The sequence below is a fragment of the Balaenoptera borealis genome, assembly GCF_965194805.1.
Source record: "Balaenoptera borealis genome assembly, chromosome: 6".
Lineage (NCBI taxonomy): Eukaryota > Metazoa > Chordata > Mammalia > Artiodactyla > Balaenopteridae > Balaenoptera > Balaenoptera borealis.
In genome coordinates, this window is record NC_138863.1 from 29654215 (window position 1) to 29678240 (window position 24026).

General features: G+C 35.2%; 1 protein-coding gene across 11 annotated transcripts in view; it reads right to left on the reverse strand.

Annotated features, from left to right (window-relative positions):
• Window positions 1–485: 485 nt before the first annotated feature.
• The window catches only part of ZDBF2 (zinc finger DBF-type containing 2), a 31389-nt gene continuing 7848 nt past the window's right edge, over window positions 486–24026 (reverse strand). For all 11 annotated transcript variants that reach the window (XM_082397020.1, XM_082397026.1, XM_082397027.1 and 8 more), the window contains 3 exons: window positions 23782–23886; window positions 18602–18729; window positions 486–12657 (listed from right to left, as the gene is read on the reverse strand). In XM_082397020.1, the coding sequence (XP_082253146.1) occupies window positions 5535–12657; window positions 18602–18729; window positions 23782–23841 (7311 nt within the window). In that variant the 5' untranslated portion in view covers window positions 23842–23886 and the 3' untranslated portion in view covers window positions 486–5534. The remainder of the gene's footprint in view (window positions 12658–18601; window positions 18730–23781; window positions 23887–24026) is intronic.

Sequence of the window (24026 nt, forward strand, 5' to 3'; positions counted from 1 at the left end):
AAACAATCTTTCCAGATAATCATGAGAAATGCCTTGCAATGGGCCTCAATGTAGAAAGTTGAGGAATTTTTCAATGCTAAACAGCAGTATCTTGTGTTATCTATACAGGTTTTTTAATGATCTTTTGGAAGCCTAAGAATTATGTTGTAATTCCAGACTTACCACTATTGAAATTGTCTTTCACTCACATCAGTAATGAAAGTTAGCAACTAGAGACCTGTTTGATTGATGTATGGCACCCACCATAGGGCAAGGCACATAGTAGGGGTCTAAGTAATATTTGTTAAATGTATGAATAAGTAACTGTCTTATCTTTGATCAGTTAGATGATAAACATAACAGATAATATAGTCACAGTTACAATTGCCTCAAAGCTCAGTGGTGAAAAAATGTAACTATTTGTTGATAAGTCATCTTACCCTCTATAAGAGTCCCCATTTCAGATTATTAAAAGCTTTTACTCTAAAGTATGAACAAAAGCTGGATATCTTCAATCACCACATTTATTCAAATTGACATCACATGGCTTCTGTTATGATACACTGAGAAGTCCACAGAATTTCTGCCCTGCCCCCACAAAGAAAAGCATTATGAAGAAACATCACACAAACTCAAACTGAGGGACATTCCACAAAGAAACTTGTTTGTACACTTCAAAATGTCACGTTATAAAAAATAAAGAAAGGCTGAGGAACTGCTCCATACTGAAGGAAACTAGAATCATGACAGTATGTGATCCTGAATTTAATCCTGGACCTATAGAGAATATTTTGGAACAATCTGTAAAATCCAAACAAGGCCTGTGGAGTAGAGGGTTATATTACATCAATATTGATTTCCTGATTTTGATGATGTACACTGTGGTTATGTAGTACAGTAATTTAAAGCAAGAACTTTCACTATGACCTGTACATCATCAACAATTCCTGGCTTTACTGCTCATGTAGGTTAGAATAATGGGCAACTTGAATATGAATCTCAGTTTGGTCACTTGCAAGCAATTCATAATGAAAGGATTGGGAACACAGAGTAATGTGTTGACACTGAAAATGAGAATTCACAAAGCACAGTGAAAAGAATGCCAAGATGGTCAGTAAAGGAAATAAGAGTCAAAGACAGAGGAAGCATAAAGCATTCAAGTATGGAATAAGAGCACTCACAAAGGCAGATATCCAGTTGGTCTTGGATTTGGGGTAGTAATCGAGGATAACAGGTATGAGAGGCCTAAAGGAACATCTAGCCTCAAGCCTAACAGCTTTTATCATATTTGTCATCAGGAGACCAGTGTTCTGTTACCAGCTTCATTAAAAACTAATTATAAGTACTATTCAGCAATTTAAAAAAGAACAAAATACTGATACAGGGGTTTTCCCTGGTGGCGCAGTGGTTGAGAATCTGCCTGCCAATGCAGGGGACACGGGTTCGAGCCCTGGTCTGGGAAGATCCCACTTGCCGTGGAGCAACTGGGCCCGTGAGCCACGACTACTGAGCCTGCGCGTCTGGATCCTGTGCTCCGCAACAAGAGAGGCCGCGACAGTGAAAGGCCCGCGCACCGTGATGAAGAGTGGCCCCCGCTCGCCGCAACTAGAGAAAGCCCTCGCACAGAAACAGAGACCCAACACAGCCAAAAATTAATTAATTAATTAATTAAAAAAAAATACTGATACATGCTACATGAATGACCCTCTAAAACATTTTGGGAAATGAAAAAAGTCAGACACAAAAGACAACATATTGTATGATGCCATTTACATTAAATGTCCAGAAAAAGCTAAACTATAAAGACAGACATTAGATTAGGGGTGGCCTGGGACTGGGAATGGGAATGGGGATTATCTGTAATCCCCATTTGATTACAGTCAACATTCATTTGCAATCCCAAAATTGAGGCTCTATGCCTTAATTTTCTCATCTGCTATTTAGTCACAACTATAGTACCTAACTCAAAAGGGCTCTTTGAAAATCAAATGAGATAATACAGGTTAAAAGCCTAGAACAATGTCTGGTACTTAGTGAGGGCTCAACATGTACACATACATGTCCAGCTTAAAAATTCAGAAAATAAAATGGATGAAAAAAGCAACATGCATGTAATAAATTATGAACATAGAGAAAAGTAAAAGTTCATACTTCAAAGATTCAGCAACAAACTATAGTTCATCCTAGGCAACTCCTTAGTCAAGGTAAATAATTTAAAATACTTTGGGAGAACTTTTTAAATATGTATTGTACAACCAAGTATAAGAAGAACAAAGGAAACATTAAATATAGTGTTATTTCCCTAATATTTACGGTCTCAATGAAGTATAAGGAAATGTTGAGACGCTTCCTCAGCCTGTAATCTTCTTACGTTGACATTTTGATGTGTAATTTCCTAATTACATGATTTTTCACATTTTTCCACATTTTTTTCTATACATAAAAGTCCTTTATTGAAAATGAGCTTCCATCTTACATTTTCACTCTATTAACTTTTTTATATAAAGAGAAGTCTGTTGTTCATCTTAACAATATAATCCTGGACCAAAACCTCTAGAAGTCAATACTGCTGAGGCCAAAGGCACTGACCTCACTGACATAGATACACTCTTCCATGTTTTCTCGTTCTTTAAAACATACGCTATAGTATTGGAGGCACCAAAGTTCTCTCCTCCAGTAGGTGTCAAATAATGATATAGATACTGCCTCCTGAACTCAGTCCTGTTCACTGACTCTTCCAATACATGTATACAAAGTGAAAAGTTGCTAACCCAGCATTCCACCAAAGAAACAGTTGTTTAATTTTAATCCTTTGAAATAACTACTTCATTGAACATAACCTGCATATCTTTGGTTAAACTATTTTCTCACTGGCATCAACATTTATATTCCCCTATTTATTATCTCTAGGACCATTTATAAAATGAACTTCTGTTTTCATTAATCTATGATTCCTTAAGTATTCCCAGATAAAGTTCCTAACATGAAGAGAAAGTAGAGGCAAATTTCAATTATTTGATGAATTTTATCTTGATAACTTTGAAAACAAACTTACTCTTTAAATTGCATTATAAAAAATACATTACTCTTCACATTAGTTTTACATGGAAATATATAATTATTTGAATATTTAAATATAGTTTCTCTTTAGCAAAAAAATTGTCACTCAGAGCCCTAGTTACACAAAAAAGTTAAATGCACAAATCCAAAACACACTTCACACAACGTTGTCTACATACTGCACAATTTGGAACAATTATAGTAAACATCTATGCAAGATACTGAACAAGGACAAGATTAATAAAAATATTCACTATGGTTATAATTTGATTTTTTACTATTAAAAGAATTTAATGCATACTTGAATACACAAAAAACATCCAATTTTTACCTAATATGCAAATTAAGCCAAAACAAATTTTGACAGAGGGGCACTCTTGTATCCTACTAAATTCTGAAAGTTATTCACTGTTTATTTAATTTCCATTATAACTTTTACAATTTCGAGTTTTCAAGCCTGTCTAAAATAATGATGATTATAGGAACTTAGTAAACATTTCCAAAATGTTTAAAAAAAATCATCAGGACTATTTTATACTTTAATATAATTCAGATATAAACCTTTTCCTCTAAAAAAAAATGGTACTTAGAAGTTTCCAATGTGAAAAAGGTAGTAATTTTTTTCAACTTCAAGTTTTTGATCACTTGAATTATAAGAACTATTCTCTGTGCACGATGTAATCACAATAGATATGTTACATCATAATTACATGGTACATTTTTTCCATATGATCTCTTGCTTTTAAACTGACACTAAAAGATGGCAGAATGCCTACCAACAGTACTCAAGGGAATTATGTGTCTACTTCACAAGGAAAAAAGACAACAATACCCACAAATAGAATATTTTTATGAATTAGCTGCTTGTTTACTTCCTAATCAGTAGGACAGTTTTCTTCCTAAATTCAAATTGGAGGATTATTTTAAACTAGTGGTTTACAGATATTTTAAGAAAGGAAATTAAAATATTTGTATATGAGGCAAAGTTGAAGTTGCTTTGCAACTAAAAATATAAACATTTGTCCATTTTTTTCAATATAATTACTGTTTTAAATTTAGAAGTAAAGAAATTACAACATAACACCATAACATACCCACAGATTAAATAATGGCCCCTGAAATAAAACTACATTTAGAAACCAACTGTTACACTATACTTACTTCTAAGATAACAAATTTTTATCTCTGAAATCATGGTACACTGATCTAGTTTCAATAAAATATGGTTTATACAATGTAGTAGCTGAAATTCATGTTTCCCTTTAACATCAATGATAGAAAAGGACCCAGGATCCTTGGCTTAACAGGATAACTATCTGTACCAGCTCAACCAGTATCCCTGAATAAAGGATCTAAAGATTTTCTGAGTACCTCAGACCTAAACTGCATATCTTGACATTTTTAGGTGAACTACCAAAATCAGTTAGCAAATTGAAGGAAAGCCAAACCAACGCACAAATACAGTTTTTCACTTGCAAAATGGGTCTCCACTTATCAGTTTTATTAGATCTTTTGAATTATTAAGATTATAACTTATTAATAACAACAATTAATGGTCTGCCCAAATTACCAAACCAGTCATTTCAGTTCAAGCTATTAAAAAAGGATATGGAAATATCTAAAATATTTTTAAGAGATAAGGCCATAAGATAACTGGATTTTCACAATAAACCACTGACGCTTCAGGTGGAGGGGAAAAAAGGTGGTAGAAAAGCATAATCACGCTGGCAAGGTCATTTTCCCCTTAAGGTCTAATAATGCTAAAGAAAAACCTACAGAGATTGCATGTACGCATGTGTCCAAATGAGGAAAGTTAGATACCTGCAGATCCAGTTTAAATGAAGAAGGAAGAGTTTGTGTTATGTATGTAAAATCACCAGTTTTTAAAACTGGATTAAAGTTTATGAAATCTCATTCTCTGGAATGCTTTTAAAAGAAAGATAAATTATATTTTGTGTGTGATTATTTAGGTTAATCCCACTCAAAAGCTGAGATAATCAGTTTCTTCTTTTTAATTATCCAGTTAGAATATGATATTGACAATGCCACTCTGAAACATACAGAAAATAACTACATATTCATTTGTTCCAATTTTTAAAAAGTAAAAAAGCATTTTATGTTTGCCACATCCATTCTTGCAATATAACCTGCTGACATGAGAGACACAATCATAAAAAATAAATAAGAGGGACATGGTTTGAGGAAGAAAGTTGTATATATTGTGCTAAATTATGTGATATAAATTAAGATGAAGCTCTCTTCCACAGCAAATGGACAAAGGAAGTTTTTTAATTTAAAAAAAAAGGACCCTAAACACTAACTTTAAATTAATATAAAAGTTCTGAAAAATAAGTCTATAGCAAAATAGTTGAAGGCTCATTTTTTTCACCAAAGTTAGGAAAGCTATGTATACTAGGTACCAAATATATTTTCAATTGAAGTACTGAATCCTCAACTAGCCCTTAATAGAAACACCTCTAGTTTACCTCATTACCTCACGATTTGTTAGAGAGCCGAGTCCTCATTCTGTCAGAATATGGTATACCAGAATACGAACTTCTCAAAGCATATGTTCTAACAGGTCTAGAAGGCTTTCTTCGTTGTCTTCTAGGGCGTTTTTTATTACCATTCTTCTTATTTCCTGCAACGGCAGAAGAGCCCCGCACAGGTTGCTTGGGAGAAGAGCTTGCTATAGCTTTTGACTGCTCTTCAGCTCCAGCTGATGGAACCGAGGCCTTTGAAAGCATTTTAGCTGGTCTCTTTGCCTTCTTTAACCTACTGACATCAGATTTTCTCTTCTTAAGATGCATCCTAACAAAAGTGCACCTGGACCGATATTTGTGACGCAAAAAAACAGAGTATTTTGGAATATACTTTTTAATTATATCACTTAGTTTGGTCTGAATCCAAATCGACCGTTTTTCTGAAGCAATTCTGGTTTTTTGCTGGGGAATAACTGGTCTACAACCTTCTTTGGGAAAACCTGGCTTATTATTAGTCACCTTCCTTCTCTGAATTTTCCTTTTACTTTCCAAATACTTATTTCCAATCGATTTCAGAGAAATTTTGGCAACATCATGATTTAAAAGAGTTGACTGGAAATTACTTTGTTTTGAAACTTCACTAGAATTCAAAATCTTGGATTTTTCCAGAAACACAGATTCACTGGCCTCCTGATGTGACATTAATTCATGTCCTACTGACACTGTCATAAAAGGTGCCGAAGCAGAGCTTTGTACATAAGTATCATCATCTCCTGCATTAGAATTTAGGTGGCTAAAATGAATTTCCACACAGTTATTCCTGTCAGGCCCTGGTACTTCTATGTTCAAAGAAGGATCAATCACAATCTGCTTATTCAATGGGTCATAACAATTAAAGGAACTCTGGTTAAATTTGTACTGTATGCTAAGATCCCAATTATTTCTACTACCGTGCCTCCTTTTAGAGAGGTTGTTGGATTCACCTTTCTTCAGCTTAATATTTGAAGAAAGAACATAAATTAAGGCATTTGGTTGCAAAGGCTTCAAAACTGTAATACATGACTCAGGAAATTCGACTTTTCCAATTTTTACTTTCTTTCTTGTTTTTCTGTCATTCTGTAAAAGTAAACGCTTCCTTACTGGAGAGTCTTTCTCTTGTCCAGTTATTCTTCTTTTTGTCCCTGGGTGACTTGCGAGATTGGTTTGAGTTCCATGGCTGACTTTTATAGCTTGGCATGGAGAAGCCACTTGGCATGTTTGTTCAAAATGCTTCTTTGCTGAAGGATAATGGCTAGGTTTATCTAAGGCCACTGAAAAGTCATCAATATCTGAAATACCACCTGCATTTTCATCACAATCTGAAAGAACTTGAATTGATGTAGTGTCCTGATTGAGGTCAGTCCAGGTAATCTTTTTTCCTTCATTCGATTTTTTTTTTTTAATTTTCCTGGTCTCACAGTCATCATCAAAGTAACAGTGGAAACGACCTTTCTTAAATTCCTTCACGAGAGCATTAATTTTCACGTCACCTTCTCTCATTATCTGAGACCACGTTTTCCCCACAAATGAAGGAGGGACATGAGGCAAGCCTTCAAGAACTGGTTCATCAGGATCATCTTCTATGACTTCCTTTGCTTTTTCCAGGTTCCGTATAGAATCAACCATGGGAACAGAGCCTGAATGGGAATTATGGTTTGTTTCTTTCAGGTCAAAAGACATCTTCTCAAATAGGTCTATTTTATTAACAGCTTCTTGAGGCTGGTTGTTGTCAGACTGAAGAGAGGGATCACATTGAAAATTCATCCCAGAACCACAAGGTTCACAGCTCATACTTTCTAGATCGGTATGTTTTAACTTCAAAAGGTTTTCTTTATCAGGCATTTGATGAATCACCAACTCAGGAGATGCATTACAATCCATTGCAGAAACACTAGATTCACAGTTCTTATCTTTTAGGCCAATATTTTCTACATCTTTCCAAAGGTTGACTCCTTTGTTAGCCTTCTGCCGTTGCTGAGTCACTGGCTGAGAAGTCTCCTCCCGTTCAAAATTTCTTTTAGGACGATTAGATTGACGGCTCTTATCCTCGGGGTCAATATATTTGGCCTTTTTTTTTCCAGGCTCTTGTGACTGGGAAGTCGTGGACTGATGAGAGGCATCAATTTGAAAACTTAGTTCAGAAATATAAGGCTCACAGCTTGTCTCTTCCAGAATAATATAGTCTTGCTTCTGGTTTACAACTTTAAAGGTCTTTTTGGAATGGTTTGTCACTGATTGAGGAGAGGATTCACAAACATATCCTAGTTCAGAATCACAAGAGTCACAGTTCTCATCTTCTGGAACAAAACTTTCTGCATTTATACAGCTGATTTCATTGACAGTCATCTGAGGTGAGTCAATCACTGGCTGAAAAGGGACATCAGAATCTGAAATCATTTCACAATCATTATCACTGGTCATCAGGTCCACAAATAACATCTTCTGAAGATTTGTTTCTTTGTCTGACACTTGAAGTTCGTTTATCACTATTTGAAGAGGAACATCAGAATCACACATCATTTCAGAATCACTAGGTTCACTGACTCTTTCTTCCATGCCAAGATGCTTTTCCATCTGAAGGTTTACTTCTTTGCAAACCACTTGAGGTTGGTCAACTTCTAACCGAAGATGAACACCAGAATCACATTTTATTTCAGAAACACTAAGTTCACAGTTCTTATGAAGGTCATGATCCTTCTCTTGCAAGTTTATTTCTTTGACAGCCACAGGAGAATGCCCAGCTATGAAGTCAACATCAGAATCATAACTTACTTCAAAATCACCTAGTTTATATCTCTTATCTTCCAGGTAAATATGGTCTTCCTCCCAAAGACCTATTTCTTCAACAGCTTTTTGAAGCTGGCTAGTCACTAACTGAAGAGGATCATCAGAAACAAAACTTATTTCAGGACCACAAGGATCATTGCTCTTATCTTCCAAACTGGCTTGTTGCTCTTCCAATATGTGTGGTTGCTCAACCACTGATTGGAGATGGGCATTTGAAACATAAATGACTTCAGAATCATTGGATTCATAGCTCTTAGTACCCAGACAAACATGTCCCTCCCTCAGAAGACTTATTTCTGTAATAGCCTCTTGAATTTCGTTAGCCACAGACTGAAGAGGTTCATCAGAAACAAAATTTATTTTTGAATCACTAGGTTTGAGAACCTTATCTTCCAAGTCAACATGCTCCTCCCGAAGGTTGATCTCCTTAACAACTTTAGTTTGGCCAGCCACTGACTGAAAAAGGACATCAGAATCATACACAATTTCAAAACACTTAGATTCATCTCTCTTATCTTCCATATCAACTTCATTCTTCCAAAGGCTTACTTCTTTAACAGTTTCTCTAAGCTGGTTGGCCACTGACTGAAGGGGGTCATCAGAATCAAAACTTATTTCAGAACCACAAGATTGATTGTGCTTATCCTCTAGCTCAGTATGCTCCTGCTCCAAAATAGTTATCTGAGGATGATCAACTATTGACTGAACCAAGAGATCAGAATTCAAACTCATTTCAGAACCACTATATTGGCTGTTCTTATCTTCCAAGTACACATGACCTTCATTCTTGAGGTTTACTCGTTTAACAGCTACTTCAGTTTGATCAGACACAGACAGAAGAGAAACGTCAGAATTATGTATTAATTTAGAAGCATTAGGTTCATCAACCTTATTCTTCTGGCCCATATCCTCTTCTTTCCACAGGTTTGTTTTTTCAACCACTTCCTGAAATTGTTCAGTCAATGGCTGAAGAGGGTCATCAGAATGAAAAGTTATTTTGCCATCACTAGATTCATTGTTTGTGTCTGCCAGATCCACATGTTTTTCCTTCAAAAGGGCTAGTCGAGGTTGGTCAATGACTGAATGAAGAGGGGTATCAGTACCCAAATTTTTTTCAAAACCTCTAGGTCCAGTACTTTCATCTTCTGGGTCAACATGGTCCTCCTTTAAAATGGCTATTTGAGGGTTTTCATTCATTGACTGAAGAGGGACATCAGAGTCCAAAATTATTTCAGAACCACTATATTTATCACTCTTGTTCTCTAGAACAACATGTTCTTCTTTCTGAACATCTATTTCTTTAACAGCTATTTGAGGTTCAGTCATTGAATAATCAGAATCTAAATTTATTTCAGAACCACTAAATTTAGCACTTTTACCTTTTAACTTAGCATGCTTTTCTTTTTGAAGCCATAGTTCTTTAACAACTACTTCAGGTTTGTGAATCACTGACTGAAGAGGGATATCGGAATCCAAACTTGTTTCAAAAACACTTAACTCATTACCCTTATCTGCTAAATTTACATGTTCTTCTTTTTGGTTTATTTCTTTAATAGCTATGTCAGGATGATCAGTCACTAAATGAAAAGAAATATCAGACTTCATACTGCTTTCAGAAACAACAGGTACATTACCCTTACTTTCTAAGTGTATAATCTCCTCTTTCAGGTTTCTTTCTTTAATGGGATCTTCAGAACATCCAGTCATTGAACAAAAAACATCATAATCAAAACTTAGTTCAGAACCACAAGGTTCATTTTCCTTATTTTCTAAGGGTGCCCACTCTTCTTTTTGAGGATTTAGCTTTTTAACAGCTTCTTCTGGATGGTTAATCACTGAGTGAAAAGGGATATAAGAATCCAAACTTATTTCAGAAGCAGTGCGTTCATCATCCTTCCCTCCTAAGTGTATATACTCTTCTTTCTGAATGAATGTTTCTTTAGCAGCTACTTCAGGTTGATAAATCCCTGAATGAAGAGGTATATCAGAATCAAAAGTTATTTCAGAAACACAAGATTCATTACTCTTATTTCCCAGATCAATAGACTCCTCCTCATAAATGGCTACTTGAGATTGGTCAACTACTGAGTGAAGAGGAATATCAGAATCAAAAGTTATTTTGGAACTAATTGACTCAAAGCTCTCATCTTCCAGGTTAATGTGCTTCTTCCTTATTTCTTCAACATCCAGCTCAGTAACTGACATAAGAGGAGGATCGGAATCAAAACTCAGCTCAGAACTGGAGCACCCATAGCTCTTAACTTCCATATCCACATTTAACACTTTCAGATTTATTTCACCACAAGCCCCCTGAGGTTGATCATTAGCTGATGGATAAAGAGAAGCATGAGAATCAAAACTTAGATCAGAAATGCTAGATTTAACACTCTTATTCTCCAGGTCAAGAGCTACTTCCTGAGCGTTTACTTCTTTAACTGTCACTTGGGATTGGTCAGGCACTAACTGAGCATCTGTTTTCATCAGATGAAAATTCATCTCAGGACCATGAGACCCACAGTTCATATCCACAACATCATTCTTCTCTTTCAGAAGATAGATTTCTTCAACAGCCCTCTGAGGTTCATCAGTCATGGTCTGAAGAGAGACATCACAATCAAGATGTGCTTCAGCACTACTAGGCTTACGATTCTTATCTTTCAGATAGACAAGTCTATCCTCCAGGTTTCTTTCTTTGACAGCCAGTTGAGGATAGTCAACTACTGACTGAAGAGAAACATCACAATCGAAACTTGTTTCAGAACAACTCGATCCATAGTTCTTATCAACCAAGCTAATGTGAACCTTCTTCCAAAGTTTTGTTTCTGTGACAGCCACTGGGAATTGGTCAACCACTGACTGAAGTGAGAAAACAGAATCAGCACTTATTTCAGAGCTACTAGATCCATAGTTCATATCAACCAAGCCAACGTGTGCCCCCTTGGGAAGGTTTACTTCTTTTTCAGGCTGTTGGGGGTAGTTATCAGTTGACTGAAGTGAGGCATCACAATCAAAATTCATCTCAGAATCACTAGATTCATAGCTTTCATCAACCAGCCTAATATGCATTGCCTTCTGAACACTTACATCTTTAACAATTACTTGAGTTTGGTTGGAAGTCAACTGAAGGGAGCCATCACAATCAGAGCTTATTTCAGAAACACAAGATTTATTGTTCTTATACTGCAAATCAGCACGTACTTCCTTTAAGAGGTTTATTTCTTTGGCAGTCACTTTAGATTGGTCTGTCAGTGAATAAAAAGAGGAACTGCCATCAAAACTCATTTCAGAACCTCTTGATTCACAGTTCTTATATTCTTGGTCAATTTGCTCCTCCTTCCAAAAGTCTGGCACAGCCTCTTCATGGTGATCAGATGCTGACTGAAGATAGCCACCAGCAAACTTCATTTCAGAACTCACTGAGATCTTCTGTTCCAAAAAGGCTGACTTGTTATAAACCAAATGCTTTCCTTCTTGGGTATGATCCATATTAGGAAAGAATTTCTCATGGTACTTTGGAATGCCATCTTCAAAGATTCCTTTATTAGAAGGCATGTCAGTTTTATTCAGGTTGACTGCTGGGTTTACTGTTAATCTGGAAAGAGATTCCAATTTTAAGGAGCCTTCAGCACCCACAAATTCATGGACTTTAGAGCCAGTTGACAAAGTTTTACCCTGAGATTTTACATCTTCCTGTATAGCCAATTTATCTGAATTTATACATAAAGATTTCCTGTTTGATTCTTTAGGTTTCTGGTATGTTACTGAAGAATTTTCTGGATGGGATGACAGCATAGGGTTTCTAAAGCCCCTGTCTAGCTGTTTAAAGTATTTGTCAACTTTGTTTGGGTCACATTTGTTAACTGAATCCAAATGGGATCCTAGTGGTAACCCAGTAGTAGCATTAGTTGTAACTGGTCTTTCATGAGAACTTTCAGGTAACCAACTAACAGGAGCATTAGAAATCACTGATGAACATATTACATTTTGTCTATTATTTGTAGCATGACCAATACCAACTGGATTAAATTCTTTCATACTGCTCCCAATTTTATGAATGAACTCCAAGGGCTGCTGCTGTCCTTTCTCCAGTTTTTGAATAACTGATGGTCGAATTGAAACACTCTGTATATATTCCTGAGATTTACTAGGTCTAGAATACAGCTCTTCAACAGGTTCAAAAGCCTTGGAAGACATCTCTTCTCTGACTCCAGTAGCATCCTCAGTCATTATTTCAGGAACAAAATCATCATTCGGAACCACTCCAGAAGGTGACACAGTAGGCATATGAAGTCTCTCATTTTGCACTGATCTAAAAAGCAAGGGGGAAAAAATCCATAAAAATACTCTAACATCTGTTTAAGATTTTTATTAAATGCATAATAAATGTTATTTTCTTCCTACCCTGGGCAAGATTCCTAGAAGACAGAGTCTCAAAATAAAATTAATTTTGTAACATTTGGCTAAGAAAAGAAAGGAAGGCAGAATCATAAAATCAAACAAGTTGGAAATCCCCCAAAATTTGTGTCTGTATTTGTGTGTGTTTAAAATTAACAACTAAATCACAATCTGTATTTCTACTTATTTTAAACTAATTTTACAACAAAAAAAGCCCTCCAAAAGTGTAACCATTAAAGGTTGAAAACCACTCTTTTATATAACGCTTATGCTAAAAAGGAAAAAATTTTAAACTATCTACAAACAAAATAAATAACTATATATTAAATCTATGAGATGTGATCAAAATGAAAACTTCACACTTTTAAATTTCCCATTAAAATAAGAATTAGTAAACAGAAATTAATTAAATGAGCACCTAATTCAAAAAGACAGAAAAATAACCAAATCCCCCTACCTCAGGAAACTTGAAGATATAAATTAAGAAAAAGAAAGACCAATAAATAGGAAACAAAAATAAAGCAAGAGCTGATTTTCAAGAAGTCTGAAATAATACAAAAACCAACAATGTCTAGACAAGGGGGGGGAAGAGAGATGAAATTTTTTAAAGATGAACTGTATAATTTAGAAAGCTTATAAACATAATTAAGTAATGTGGTATTGGCATGGGATTAAAAACATTCAAGGAAAGAAAATGGTATTCAAAATCCAATATATAGATATAGAAGTAGATGTAGATACACACACACAAACACAAGAATTTTATGTTACAGGTGATGTTTTATATCAGTGGAGATAATTAGTATATATTTATTTAAAAAATAAGTACTGCTACATAACACTTATAAAAATAAATTCCAAGAAGATTAAAAATATTTAAAAGAAGAGACAATGGAATTAAGAAAAAGACATGAAAGAAGCCATAAAGAAAAATTCTCCTTAGATTGTGTCAAAATGTTTCTTTCTATATGGTAAAAAATAACATACACAGTTGATAAACACATGACAGATTCTGATATTTAAAATATAAATAACATTTAAAATACAAAGAACTATTATTCATAAATATTGCATACAAACCTAAAATATACAAACAATTCAATGGAAAAATAAGCAAAGTATATGAAAAAACAATCCATAGGATAAATATATTTCTAATAACTATATAGAAAGAGAAATTCTACTTTACTCACAAATAAATAAAGGTTAATTAAGAGACACTTTTTGGCCTATTATTTTAGGGAGAAAGAAAGAGGTTGATAATCCCAGTTGGCAAGAGTGACAGGAAATGAGCACTGTCATATACTACTCGTGTATATACATATATATACAATTTATGCAATAAATTATATATAAATTGGTATAGCCTTCCAGGAAATGTCTATCAAGAATTAAAATTTTCTTCTCTAAATGTTTGGTAGAATTCACCTGTGAAGCTGTCTGGTCCTGGACTTTTGTCTGTTGAGAGTTTTTAAATTACTGATTCAATTTCATTACTGGTAATTGGTCTGTTCATATTTTCTATTTCTTCCTGGTTTAGTCTTGGGAGATTGTATTGATACATTTCTAGAATTTGACCATTTCTTCTAGGTTGTCCATTTTATTGGCATATAGCTGTTCACAGTAGTCTCTTATGATCCTTTGTATTTCTGTGGTGTTGGTTGTAACTTCTCCTTTTTCATTTCTGATTTTATTGATTTGGGCCCTTTCCCTTTTTTTCTTGATGTGTCTGGCTAAAGGCTTATCAATTTCGTTTATCTTTTCAAAGAGCCAGCTTTTAGTTTCATTGATCTTTTCTTTTTTTTCTAAGTCTCTATTTCATTTTTTTTATTATATCATTTTCTTAAATTTTTTTTTTTTTTTTGGCTGCGTTGGGTTTTCATTGCTGTGCACGGGCTTTCTCTAGTTGCAGCAAGTGGGGGTTACTCTTCATTGCGGTGTGCGGGCTTCTCATTATGGTGGCTTCTCTTGTTGCAGAGCACAGGCTCTAGGCACACGGGCTTCAGTAGTTGCAGCACGCGGGCTCATTAGTTGTGGCACGCGGGCCCTAGAGCATGCGGGCTTCAGTAATTGCAGTGCGTGGCCTCAGTAGTTGTGGCTTGTGGGCTCTAGAGCTCAGGCTCAGTAGTTGTGGCACACGGGCTTAGTTGCTCTGTGGCACGTGGGATCTTCCCAGACCAGGGATCAAACCCATGTCCCCTGCACTGGCAGGCGGAGTCTTAACCACTGCGCCACCAAGGAAGTCCCTATTTCATTTATTTCTGCTCTGATCTGTATCATTTCTTTCCTTCTACTAACTTTGGGTTTTGTTTGTTCTTCTTTCTCTAGTTCCTTTAGGTGTAAGGTTAGGATGGAAAACTTCTGAATCAATCTGAGGCCACCATCACCCTGATACCAAAACCAGACAAAGATACTACAAAAAAAGAAAATTACAGACCAATATCACTGATGAATATAGATGCAAAAATCCTCAACAAAATACTAGCAAACAGAATCCAGCAACACATTAAAACGATCATACACCATGAACAAGTGGGATTTATCCCAGGGATGCAAGGATTCTTCAATATACTCAAATCAATCAATGTGATACACCATATTAACAAATTGAAGAATAAAAACCATGTGATCATCTCAATAGATGCAGAAAAAGCTTTCGACAAAATTCAACATCCATTTATGATAAAATCTCTCCAGAAAGTGGGCATAAAGGGAACATACCTCAACTTAATAAAGGCTATATGTGACAAACCAAAGCTAACAACATGCTTAACAGGGAAAAGTTGAAAGCATTTCCTCCAAGATCAGGAACAAGACAAGGATGCCCATGCTCACCATTTTTATTCAACATAGTTTTAGAAGTCTTGGTCACAGCAACAAGAGAAGAAAAAGAAATAAAAGAAATCCAAAATGGAAAGGAAGAAGTAAAACTGTCACTGTTTGCAGATGACATGATACTATACATAGAAAATACTAAAGATGCCACCAAAAAAAGCTACAAGAGCTCATCAAAGAATTTGATAAAGTTGCAGGATACAAACTTAATATACAGAAATCTGTTGCATTTCTATACACTAACAATGAACTCTCAGAAAGAGAAATTAAGGAAACAATCCCATTTACTATCACATCAAAAAGAATGAAATACCGAGGAATACACCTAAGGAGGCAAAAAACCTGTACTCAGAAAACTATAATACACTGATGAAAGAAACTGAAGATGGCACAAACAGATGGAAAGATACACTGTGTTCCTGGAAGAATCAATATTGTTAAAATGACCATACTACCCAAGACAACCTACAGATTCGCTGCAATCCCTATCTAAATACCAATGGCATTCTTCACAGAACCAGAACAAATAATTTTAAAAGTTGTATGGAAACACAAAAGACCCTGAATAGCCAAAACAATCTTGAGAAAGAAGAACAGAGCTAGAGGAATCACACTCCCTGACTTCAGACTATACTGCCAAGCTACAGTAATCAAAGCAGGATGGTACTGGCACAAAAACAGACACATAGATCAATGGCACAGGACAGAGGGCTCAGAAATAAACCCATGCAGACTTCCCTGGTGGTCCAGTGGTTAAGAATCTGCCTTCCAATGAAGGGGACGTGGGTTTGATCCCTGGTTGGGGAACTAAGATCCCACATGCCATGGGGCAACTAGGCCTGCACACCACAACCACTGAGCCCGCATGCTCTGGAGCCCATGTGCCACAACAAGAGAGAAGCCCACGCACTGCAACGAAAGAGCCCGTGTGCTGCAACTACAACCCGTCACAGCTAAATAAATAAATAAATAAAAAGAAATAAACCCACGCACTAATGGTAAATTAATCTATGACAAAGGAGGAAAGAATATACAATGGAGAAAAGATAGTCTCTTCAATAAGTGGTGCTGGGAAAACTGAACATGTAAAAGAATGAAATTAGAACATTCTATAACACCATATACAAAGACAAACTCAAAATGGATTAAAAACCTAAATGTAAGACCAGATAATATAAAACTCCTAGGGAAAACATAGGCAGAACACTCTTTGACATAAAACGCAGCAATATTTTTTTGGATCCATCTCCTAGAGCAATAGAAGCAAAAGCAAAAGTTAACCAATGGGACCTAATCAAACTTAAAAGCTTTTGCACAGTAAAGGAGACCATCAACAAAATGAAAAGACATCAGGCATACCCAAATTTAGGAATATCCTACAAAATAACTGGCCAGTACTCTTTTAAAAAGTGTCAAGGTCTTGAAAGCAAAGACAGACTGAGGAACTACTCGAGATTAAGGGAAAGTAAGGAAATGTGACAACTCAATGCACTGTGTGGTCCTGGATGGAATCTTGGTCCAAAAAAAGGACATTAGTAACACTACTGACAAAATCTGAATCAGGTCTGTAAATAGTATGGTATCAATGTAATTTCATGGATTTGATCACTGTACTGTGGTTATTTTAGATTTAACATTTGGGGAAGCTAGGTAAAAGTTACACAAGAATTCCTTGTACCAGTTTTGCAGCTAAATTTGTGTAAGCCTGAAATTATTCCAAAATGAAAAGTTAAAAAATAAAAAATATTTTTTAGTGTCCATAAACTTTAGCCCAAAAGTTCAAATTCTAGGAATCTACTCCACAGAAAACGTTGCATGTACAAATATGTTTGTTGAAGCATTGTTTATATACACTATAAACTGGTAATTTATAGTGACCCCAAGATAGGCTAATTCCATCTTTCCACCAGCTAAGAAACCACATAATTTTTTTTTAACATCTTTATTGGAGTATAATTGCTTTACAATGTTGTGTTAGTTTCTGCTGTATAATGAAGTGAATCAGCTATATGTATACATATATCCCCATATCCCCTCCCTCTTGCGTCTCCCTCCCACCCTCCCTATCCCACCTCTCTAGGGGGTCACAAAACACTGAGTTGATCTCCCTGTGCTATGCAGCTGCTTCCCACTAGCTATCTATTTTACATTTGGTAATGTATATATGTCCATGCCACTCTCTCACTTCGTCCCAGCTTACCATTCCCCCTCCCCACATCCTCAAGTCCATTCTCTATGAAAACCACATATTTTTTTCCTGACTTTTCCCCATTAAAACTTTTTCACTATTTACTAAGTTCTAGGTTGGTGACTTGCAAAGCGTTCAAGAAGTTTATCCTTTTTTCTGCTGCTAGTGCTGAACTCAACTAATTCTGCACAGATGTGCTAATGATCTATTTTGCCTTATCTTATATAGCTGTAGCTGCAAACTCACCACAGTACATAATCTGATTTTCTACCAAAGTTCTTCTTTAACATAGGACATTTAACTTTTTTAAGTGTTATCAAAATATTTATTTTTATTAAAACCAAAATAAATTAATACGAGAGTAAGCTATCAAGATACTGACAAATTATAAAAAGAGCCAATTCTATTTGACAAAATAGCAAATAGTTCCATTAATGTGGAATTAACTTAGTTTTTACCTTAACCACCCTTACTTGGCTACTGTCACCAACTTTTTGGTTACTAATCTTGTAAAAGTTATGTTTGCTCCCACCTTTTTACCCTGTTTAATCCTGTGACATCCTTATAAAACACCTTAATGATATATAATTATTTATCGGCCTAAGACTTTTCTTTAGAAAAAGCATAGTGTAGTCCATAACTTTTAGAGTGAAATTTCTTACCTAAGCTAGGAAAAAATTTTAAATAATTGCAAAGGTAAGTTACTAGATAAAATTTCATGTTATATTCCTTGATTCGAAGGTTCACTTTAGGAAGTATTAGAACAATTAACACAAACATTTACTGTAACATATAACTAACTTTGTGCTAATATTATTCCACTCAGTTACTTTACCTGCTTTCTTGATAATGATATGGGTGGTGCCTCAGTACATCCTGCAAGAAACGTTCCATCAAACTAGTGGTACCCATCCATTGTCTACTCTGTGTGGTCAAGTATCTGTGCTGATCACTGGATATATGCTATAAAGTAAAAAGAAAATGAATATTTTTAAATGGGTAATACTCATTAGTAGTGAGAGTGTCACAATATAAATTCATTATACACCTAGTAGAAGTATAAATTAATATACCCTTTCTATAAAGCAATTCTAAAATATGCATCTGAAAACCATAAGGGGAGCTCAAATCAATGCAGAATATTAGAGGATGTGGAGCTCACTTCTCCTCACGAACATATCAAAAATACATCTACATGTGGAACAATTCTTACTGAAAACTAACTGGAAATGGGTAAAAGGACTCCTGTACAACCAAGGCTGGAAGAAAGATACACACATAGGATGGTTAGGAAGGGAAGAAAAGCAAGCAATTAGGTTGGACCTGTGCCCATGGGAGGGGACTCAGAGGAAGAGGAAGATCAGTCACACTATCAGGAGGGTAAACAACCCATACACTTAAAACCATTCTGTTTTTCACTTTCTGTACAGTATTCAATAAATTACATGAGCTACTCAATTATTATAAAATAGGCTTTGCATAAATGATTTTGCCCAATTGTAGGCTGATGAAGTGTTCTGAGTACTTTTAGGGTAGGCTGGGTAAGCTCTGACATTCAGTAGGTTAGGTGTGTTAAATGCATTTTCAACCTAAGATATTTTCAAATTACAATCAGGATGTAATCCCATCATAAGTTGAGGAAGATCTGTATCATCTTCCTCTCTGTGGCTTGCCTTTTCACTTTCTTTTGTGTATGTGTGTGCATGTGTGTGTGTGTGTGTTCATTCATAAATAAAGTTTTATTGGTGCCCCCCCCCACACACACACACACACAAAGTAAATCCGGCATCTTTCCCAGGGTACCTTTTCACTTTCTTAATTGTCTTCCATTGTTTCTTAACTTCATTGCAGTCCAATTTACCAATTTTTTTCTTTGCCAGTACTTTTGGTGACCGGTTTAAGAAACCTCTCCTCACCTCGAAGTCATGAAGATTTTCTCATATCTGTTTCTAGAAACTTTATTGTTTTACCTACAGTACTCACATCTACAATCTACATGGAATTGATTTTTGTAACCAGGATGAGTTAGCAATAAAATTGCATTTTTTTTGCCCTATGGATAAACAATTGATCCAGTATCATTTATTGAAGAAAGCCTACTCCTCACTGCTCTTTAGTGCCATCTTTGTCACAAATCAAATATACACATATACATCTGTTTCTGGACTTTCTAATTTATTTCCATGGTCTTTCTAACTTTGCACCATTGTCTTAATGATTATGACATAATAATAAGTTTTTATATCTGGGACAGTAAGCCCTCTGACTTTGTTCTTCTTTAAGATTACCCTGAGTCTTGTTGGTCTTTTGCATGTCCATATATATTTTTAGAATTGGCTTACTTTTTATTTTAAAAAAAAACTGCTGGAAATTTTTAATAGAATTTCATTGACTCAATATATAGGTTTGGGCAGAACTGACATGTTCAGAACATTGATTTTTCCAATCCATGAACATGGTATATCATACCAATTATTTAATTTTTAAATTTTTCTTAAATTTCTCTCAGTGTTTAGTTTCTGTATAAAAATCTTATACGTATTTTTTATACGTATTCCTTAAAAGTGGATGATTTTTCATGCTGTTGTAAATATCTTCTTCAAATCTCATCTTCTATGTGGTGTTTATATATAGAAAGACAATTTTTTTATTCTTTTTTTCTAACTATGTTTTATTGAAGTATAGTTAACTTACAATATTATGTCAGTTTTATGTGTACAGCAAAGTGATTGTTATACATATATATATTTACTCTAAAAAGACAATTTATTTTTATGTTGGCCCAAACGTTTTTTAAAATCTCTTATCAATTCTAATAGTTCATCTAAATATCTTTAGGATTTTCTTTGTGCACAATCACACTGTATACAAATAGTAACAGTTTTATTTCTTCTTCTCTAATCTTTATCATTTTCCTTTCTTTTTCTTTCTTTATTTCCCTGACTAGGACCTCTGATAAAATATTGAATATAGTTTAATTCAAGCATCAAGTCTATTTTCACTTAATTTATTACTGATATATTTGTAGTTAATTCTTGTTTTTATTTTTAAATCTGTCTTATTATTCTAGTCTTGCCTACACAGTGTCCCTATTTCTCTGCTTTCTTATTTTCTTGTGGACTATTTTTTATTATTCCAATTTTATATAGACTATAAAGATCTATATTTTGTATAGACTTTTTCCTAGTCTATTATGGTAACAGATTACAACATGCAACCCTGACCGATCAAAAGTACTTGTTACTTTTACTCTCCTTCTCTCTTTTTTTTTTATTTGGCCATGCCTCACGGCATGTGGGATCTTGTGGGATCTTTGTTCTACTGACCAGGGATCAACCTGCACCCCCTGCATTGGAAGCATTGGAAGTGCCGAGTCTTAACCACTGGACCACCAGGGAAGTCCCCACTCTCTTCTTGAACAATGCAAGGTCCTTAGGTATTAGCTCAATTTACTCCCCTTCCAATTTATATGCCACTGTTGTTAATCTCACAAGATATTATTCATTTACATTGCCCACCTATTTACCTTTCCATTGCTCTTCGTTCCTTCCTGTATCTCTGAGCTTCCAACTGGAATCATTTTCCCTCTACCTGAAAAACTCTTTTTAGTATTTCCTTTAGTAAGTGTCTGCTGGTGATAAATTCCCTTAATTTTTGTTTCCTGAAAATATTTTATTTCACCTTATTTACTGAGTATAGAATTCTAAGTTGGTAGTTCTTTTCTTTCCTTTGGCTTCCATTATTTCTGTTGAATATTCTGTTCAATATTCAGCTAGATCTGGGCCCCATATGTCTTCACTGCCTTAGTAGTTCACCAAAGTTTTGAATTATATATATACATATATATGTGTGTGTGTATATTTTTTTCAAGCTTTTATAGTTAGTACAAATTGCCTCAGCTGTCATCAACAGAATCTTTTTAAATGTCAGTTTAGTACACGAGTATCCAAATGTCTAAAAATTATTATTCTAAACCTTAAGCAAAAAAATTATATTGAATGCTTATTGACTAGAACTTGTGGTTAAAGCATAAACATGTTTTATCATTATCAAAAGTTCAACAAATAATCTTCCATTCAAGTGATGATATAATTTCTCAATCATGAGAGAAATATTGAAGAGAACTTGAGATTTATTATCTGCCTCCTCATGTTTATAACCAGCATTAAAAATTATTTCTTTTTTAAAAAGGCAGAGATGTAGAAATCACAATAATAAAAACTCTTCCTAGTATGAATTTAAGTGTTTACTATTAGATCATTAAACAAAACAAATGCTACTAAACAGCAGAATTTTTATATGTTATAAACTTGTCTTAGATATCATCAAAGATCAAACAGTTTAGAACTAGCAGAAGCTTCATTATATGATTGCTTCACCTATGAGACAATTCCGCAGCTGAAGAAAAACTTGAGAATCTTCTAAGTTAACAGTCCTGGTCAGAAAGCTGCAGCTACTATTACCATCAATACTTATTTCAAAATCTCCATACTTGATGTTTCACAAACTCTTCCAACAAAAAGAAGAGAAAGGAACACTACTCAACTCATTCTATGAAGCCAGTACTACCCTGATACCAAAACCAAACACATCACAGAGAAAAAAAGCTACAGTCGAGGACTTCCCTGGTGGCGCAGTGGTTAAGAATCCGCCTGCCAATGCAGGTGGCACGGGTTCAATCCCTGGTCCAGGAAGATCGCACATGCTGCAGAGGAACTAAGCCCTCACGCCACAGCTACTGAGCCCACGTGCCACAACTACTGAGCCCGCATGTCACAACTACTGAAGCCCACGCACCTAAAGCCCGTGCTCTGCAACAAGAGAAGCCACCACAATGAGAAGCTCGAGCATCGCAATGAAGAGTAGCCCCCGCTCGCCCCAACTAGAGAAAGCCCACGCGCAGCAATGAAGACCCAACACAGCCAAAAAAAAAAAAAAAAAAAAGCTACAGACAATATACCTTATGGATATATATGCAAAAATCTGCAACAAAATGCTAGCAAGCCAAATCTAGCAACATATAAAAGGAATTATACACCATGACCAAGTGGAATTTATCCCAGGAATGAAAAATTAGTTTAACATCCAAAACTCAATCAGTGTAAATGCTATAGACTGAACTGCGTCCACCCCTCCCACTTCTGCCAACTTCTTATGTTGAAGTTCTAACCACTAATGTGGCTGTATTTTTAAAAGACAGGGCTTTTAGGATATAATTAAATTATATCACACACAAAAATTAACTCAAAGTGAATCAAAGACCTAAAAGTAAGAGCTAAACTATAAAACTCTTACAGGAAAACATAGGAATCAATCTTCATGAACTTGGATTAGGCAATTTTTATGACACCAAAAACACAAGTAACAATAGAAGACAAATTCAACTATAGCAAAATTTAAAACTTTTGTGCATCAAAGCATAAAATTCAAAGTCCTTACCTTGTCTTACAATGACTTACAAAATCTAATGCTCTGAATTCTTCACCTGTCACTTAACATCCACCCCCCCACCTGACCTCCACTGCAGCCACATTGGCCTCCCGGCTTTTAGTTAGCATGCTAACCACTCTTCTGCCTCTGGGTCTCTATCCTTGCTCTCCTGTCCCTCTACCCAGAAATTCTTCCCCCAGATATAAGCAAGCCTGGGCCCCGCATTTCATTCAAATCTCAACTCAAATGTCACTTCCTTAACCTTACCTGGCCACTACCTAAAATCGCACACTCTTCCCTATTTTATTTTCCTCATAACATTTAACACAATCTGACATACTATGTACTAAATTTATATGACTACTTACTTTCTGTCTTACTGCACTCAAGTATAAGCTTCATGAATAAAGGAAACTGATTTTGTTCATGGCCATATCCCTAGAAACTTAAACAGTATCTGCCCATTAGTAGATTCTCAATATGGTCTGTTCAATGAAGGAATAAATGAATTTAATCAAACGTAAAAGAAGGGAAAGTTATGACTAGGTCCTTTGTGGTATGACCATAGTAATAGGATCATCTCACCTGTTCCAGGTTATTATAGTGCACACAGCAATAGCTGCAATATCCTTGTCTGTTCTGCATATTGAATAACCAAAGTCAGATGGCTATTGTCCTGGAATACTCAAACTGGAAAAAAACAAAAATGGCAAAAGCACAGTAAATTCCTTACTACCATGAGGAAAATAGCTATGATAATATCAGAGACCAGAAATTCATTCTTGGGTCCTACCCACTCATATTTCTAATAATTGTGAAAACAGACAAGG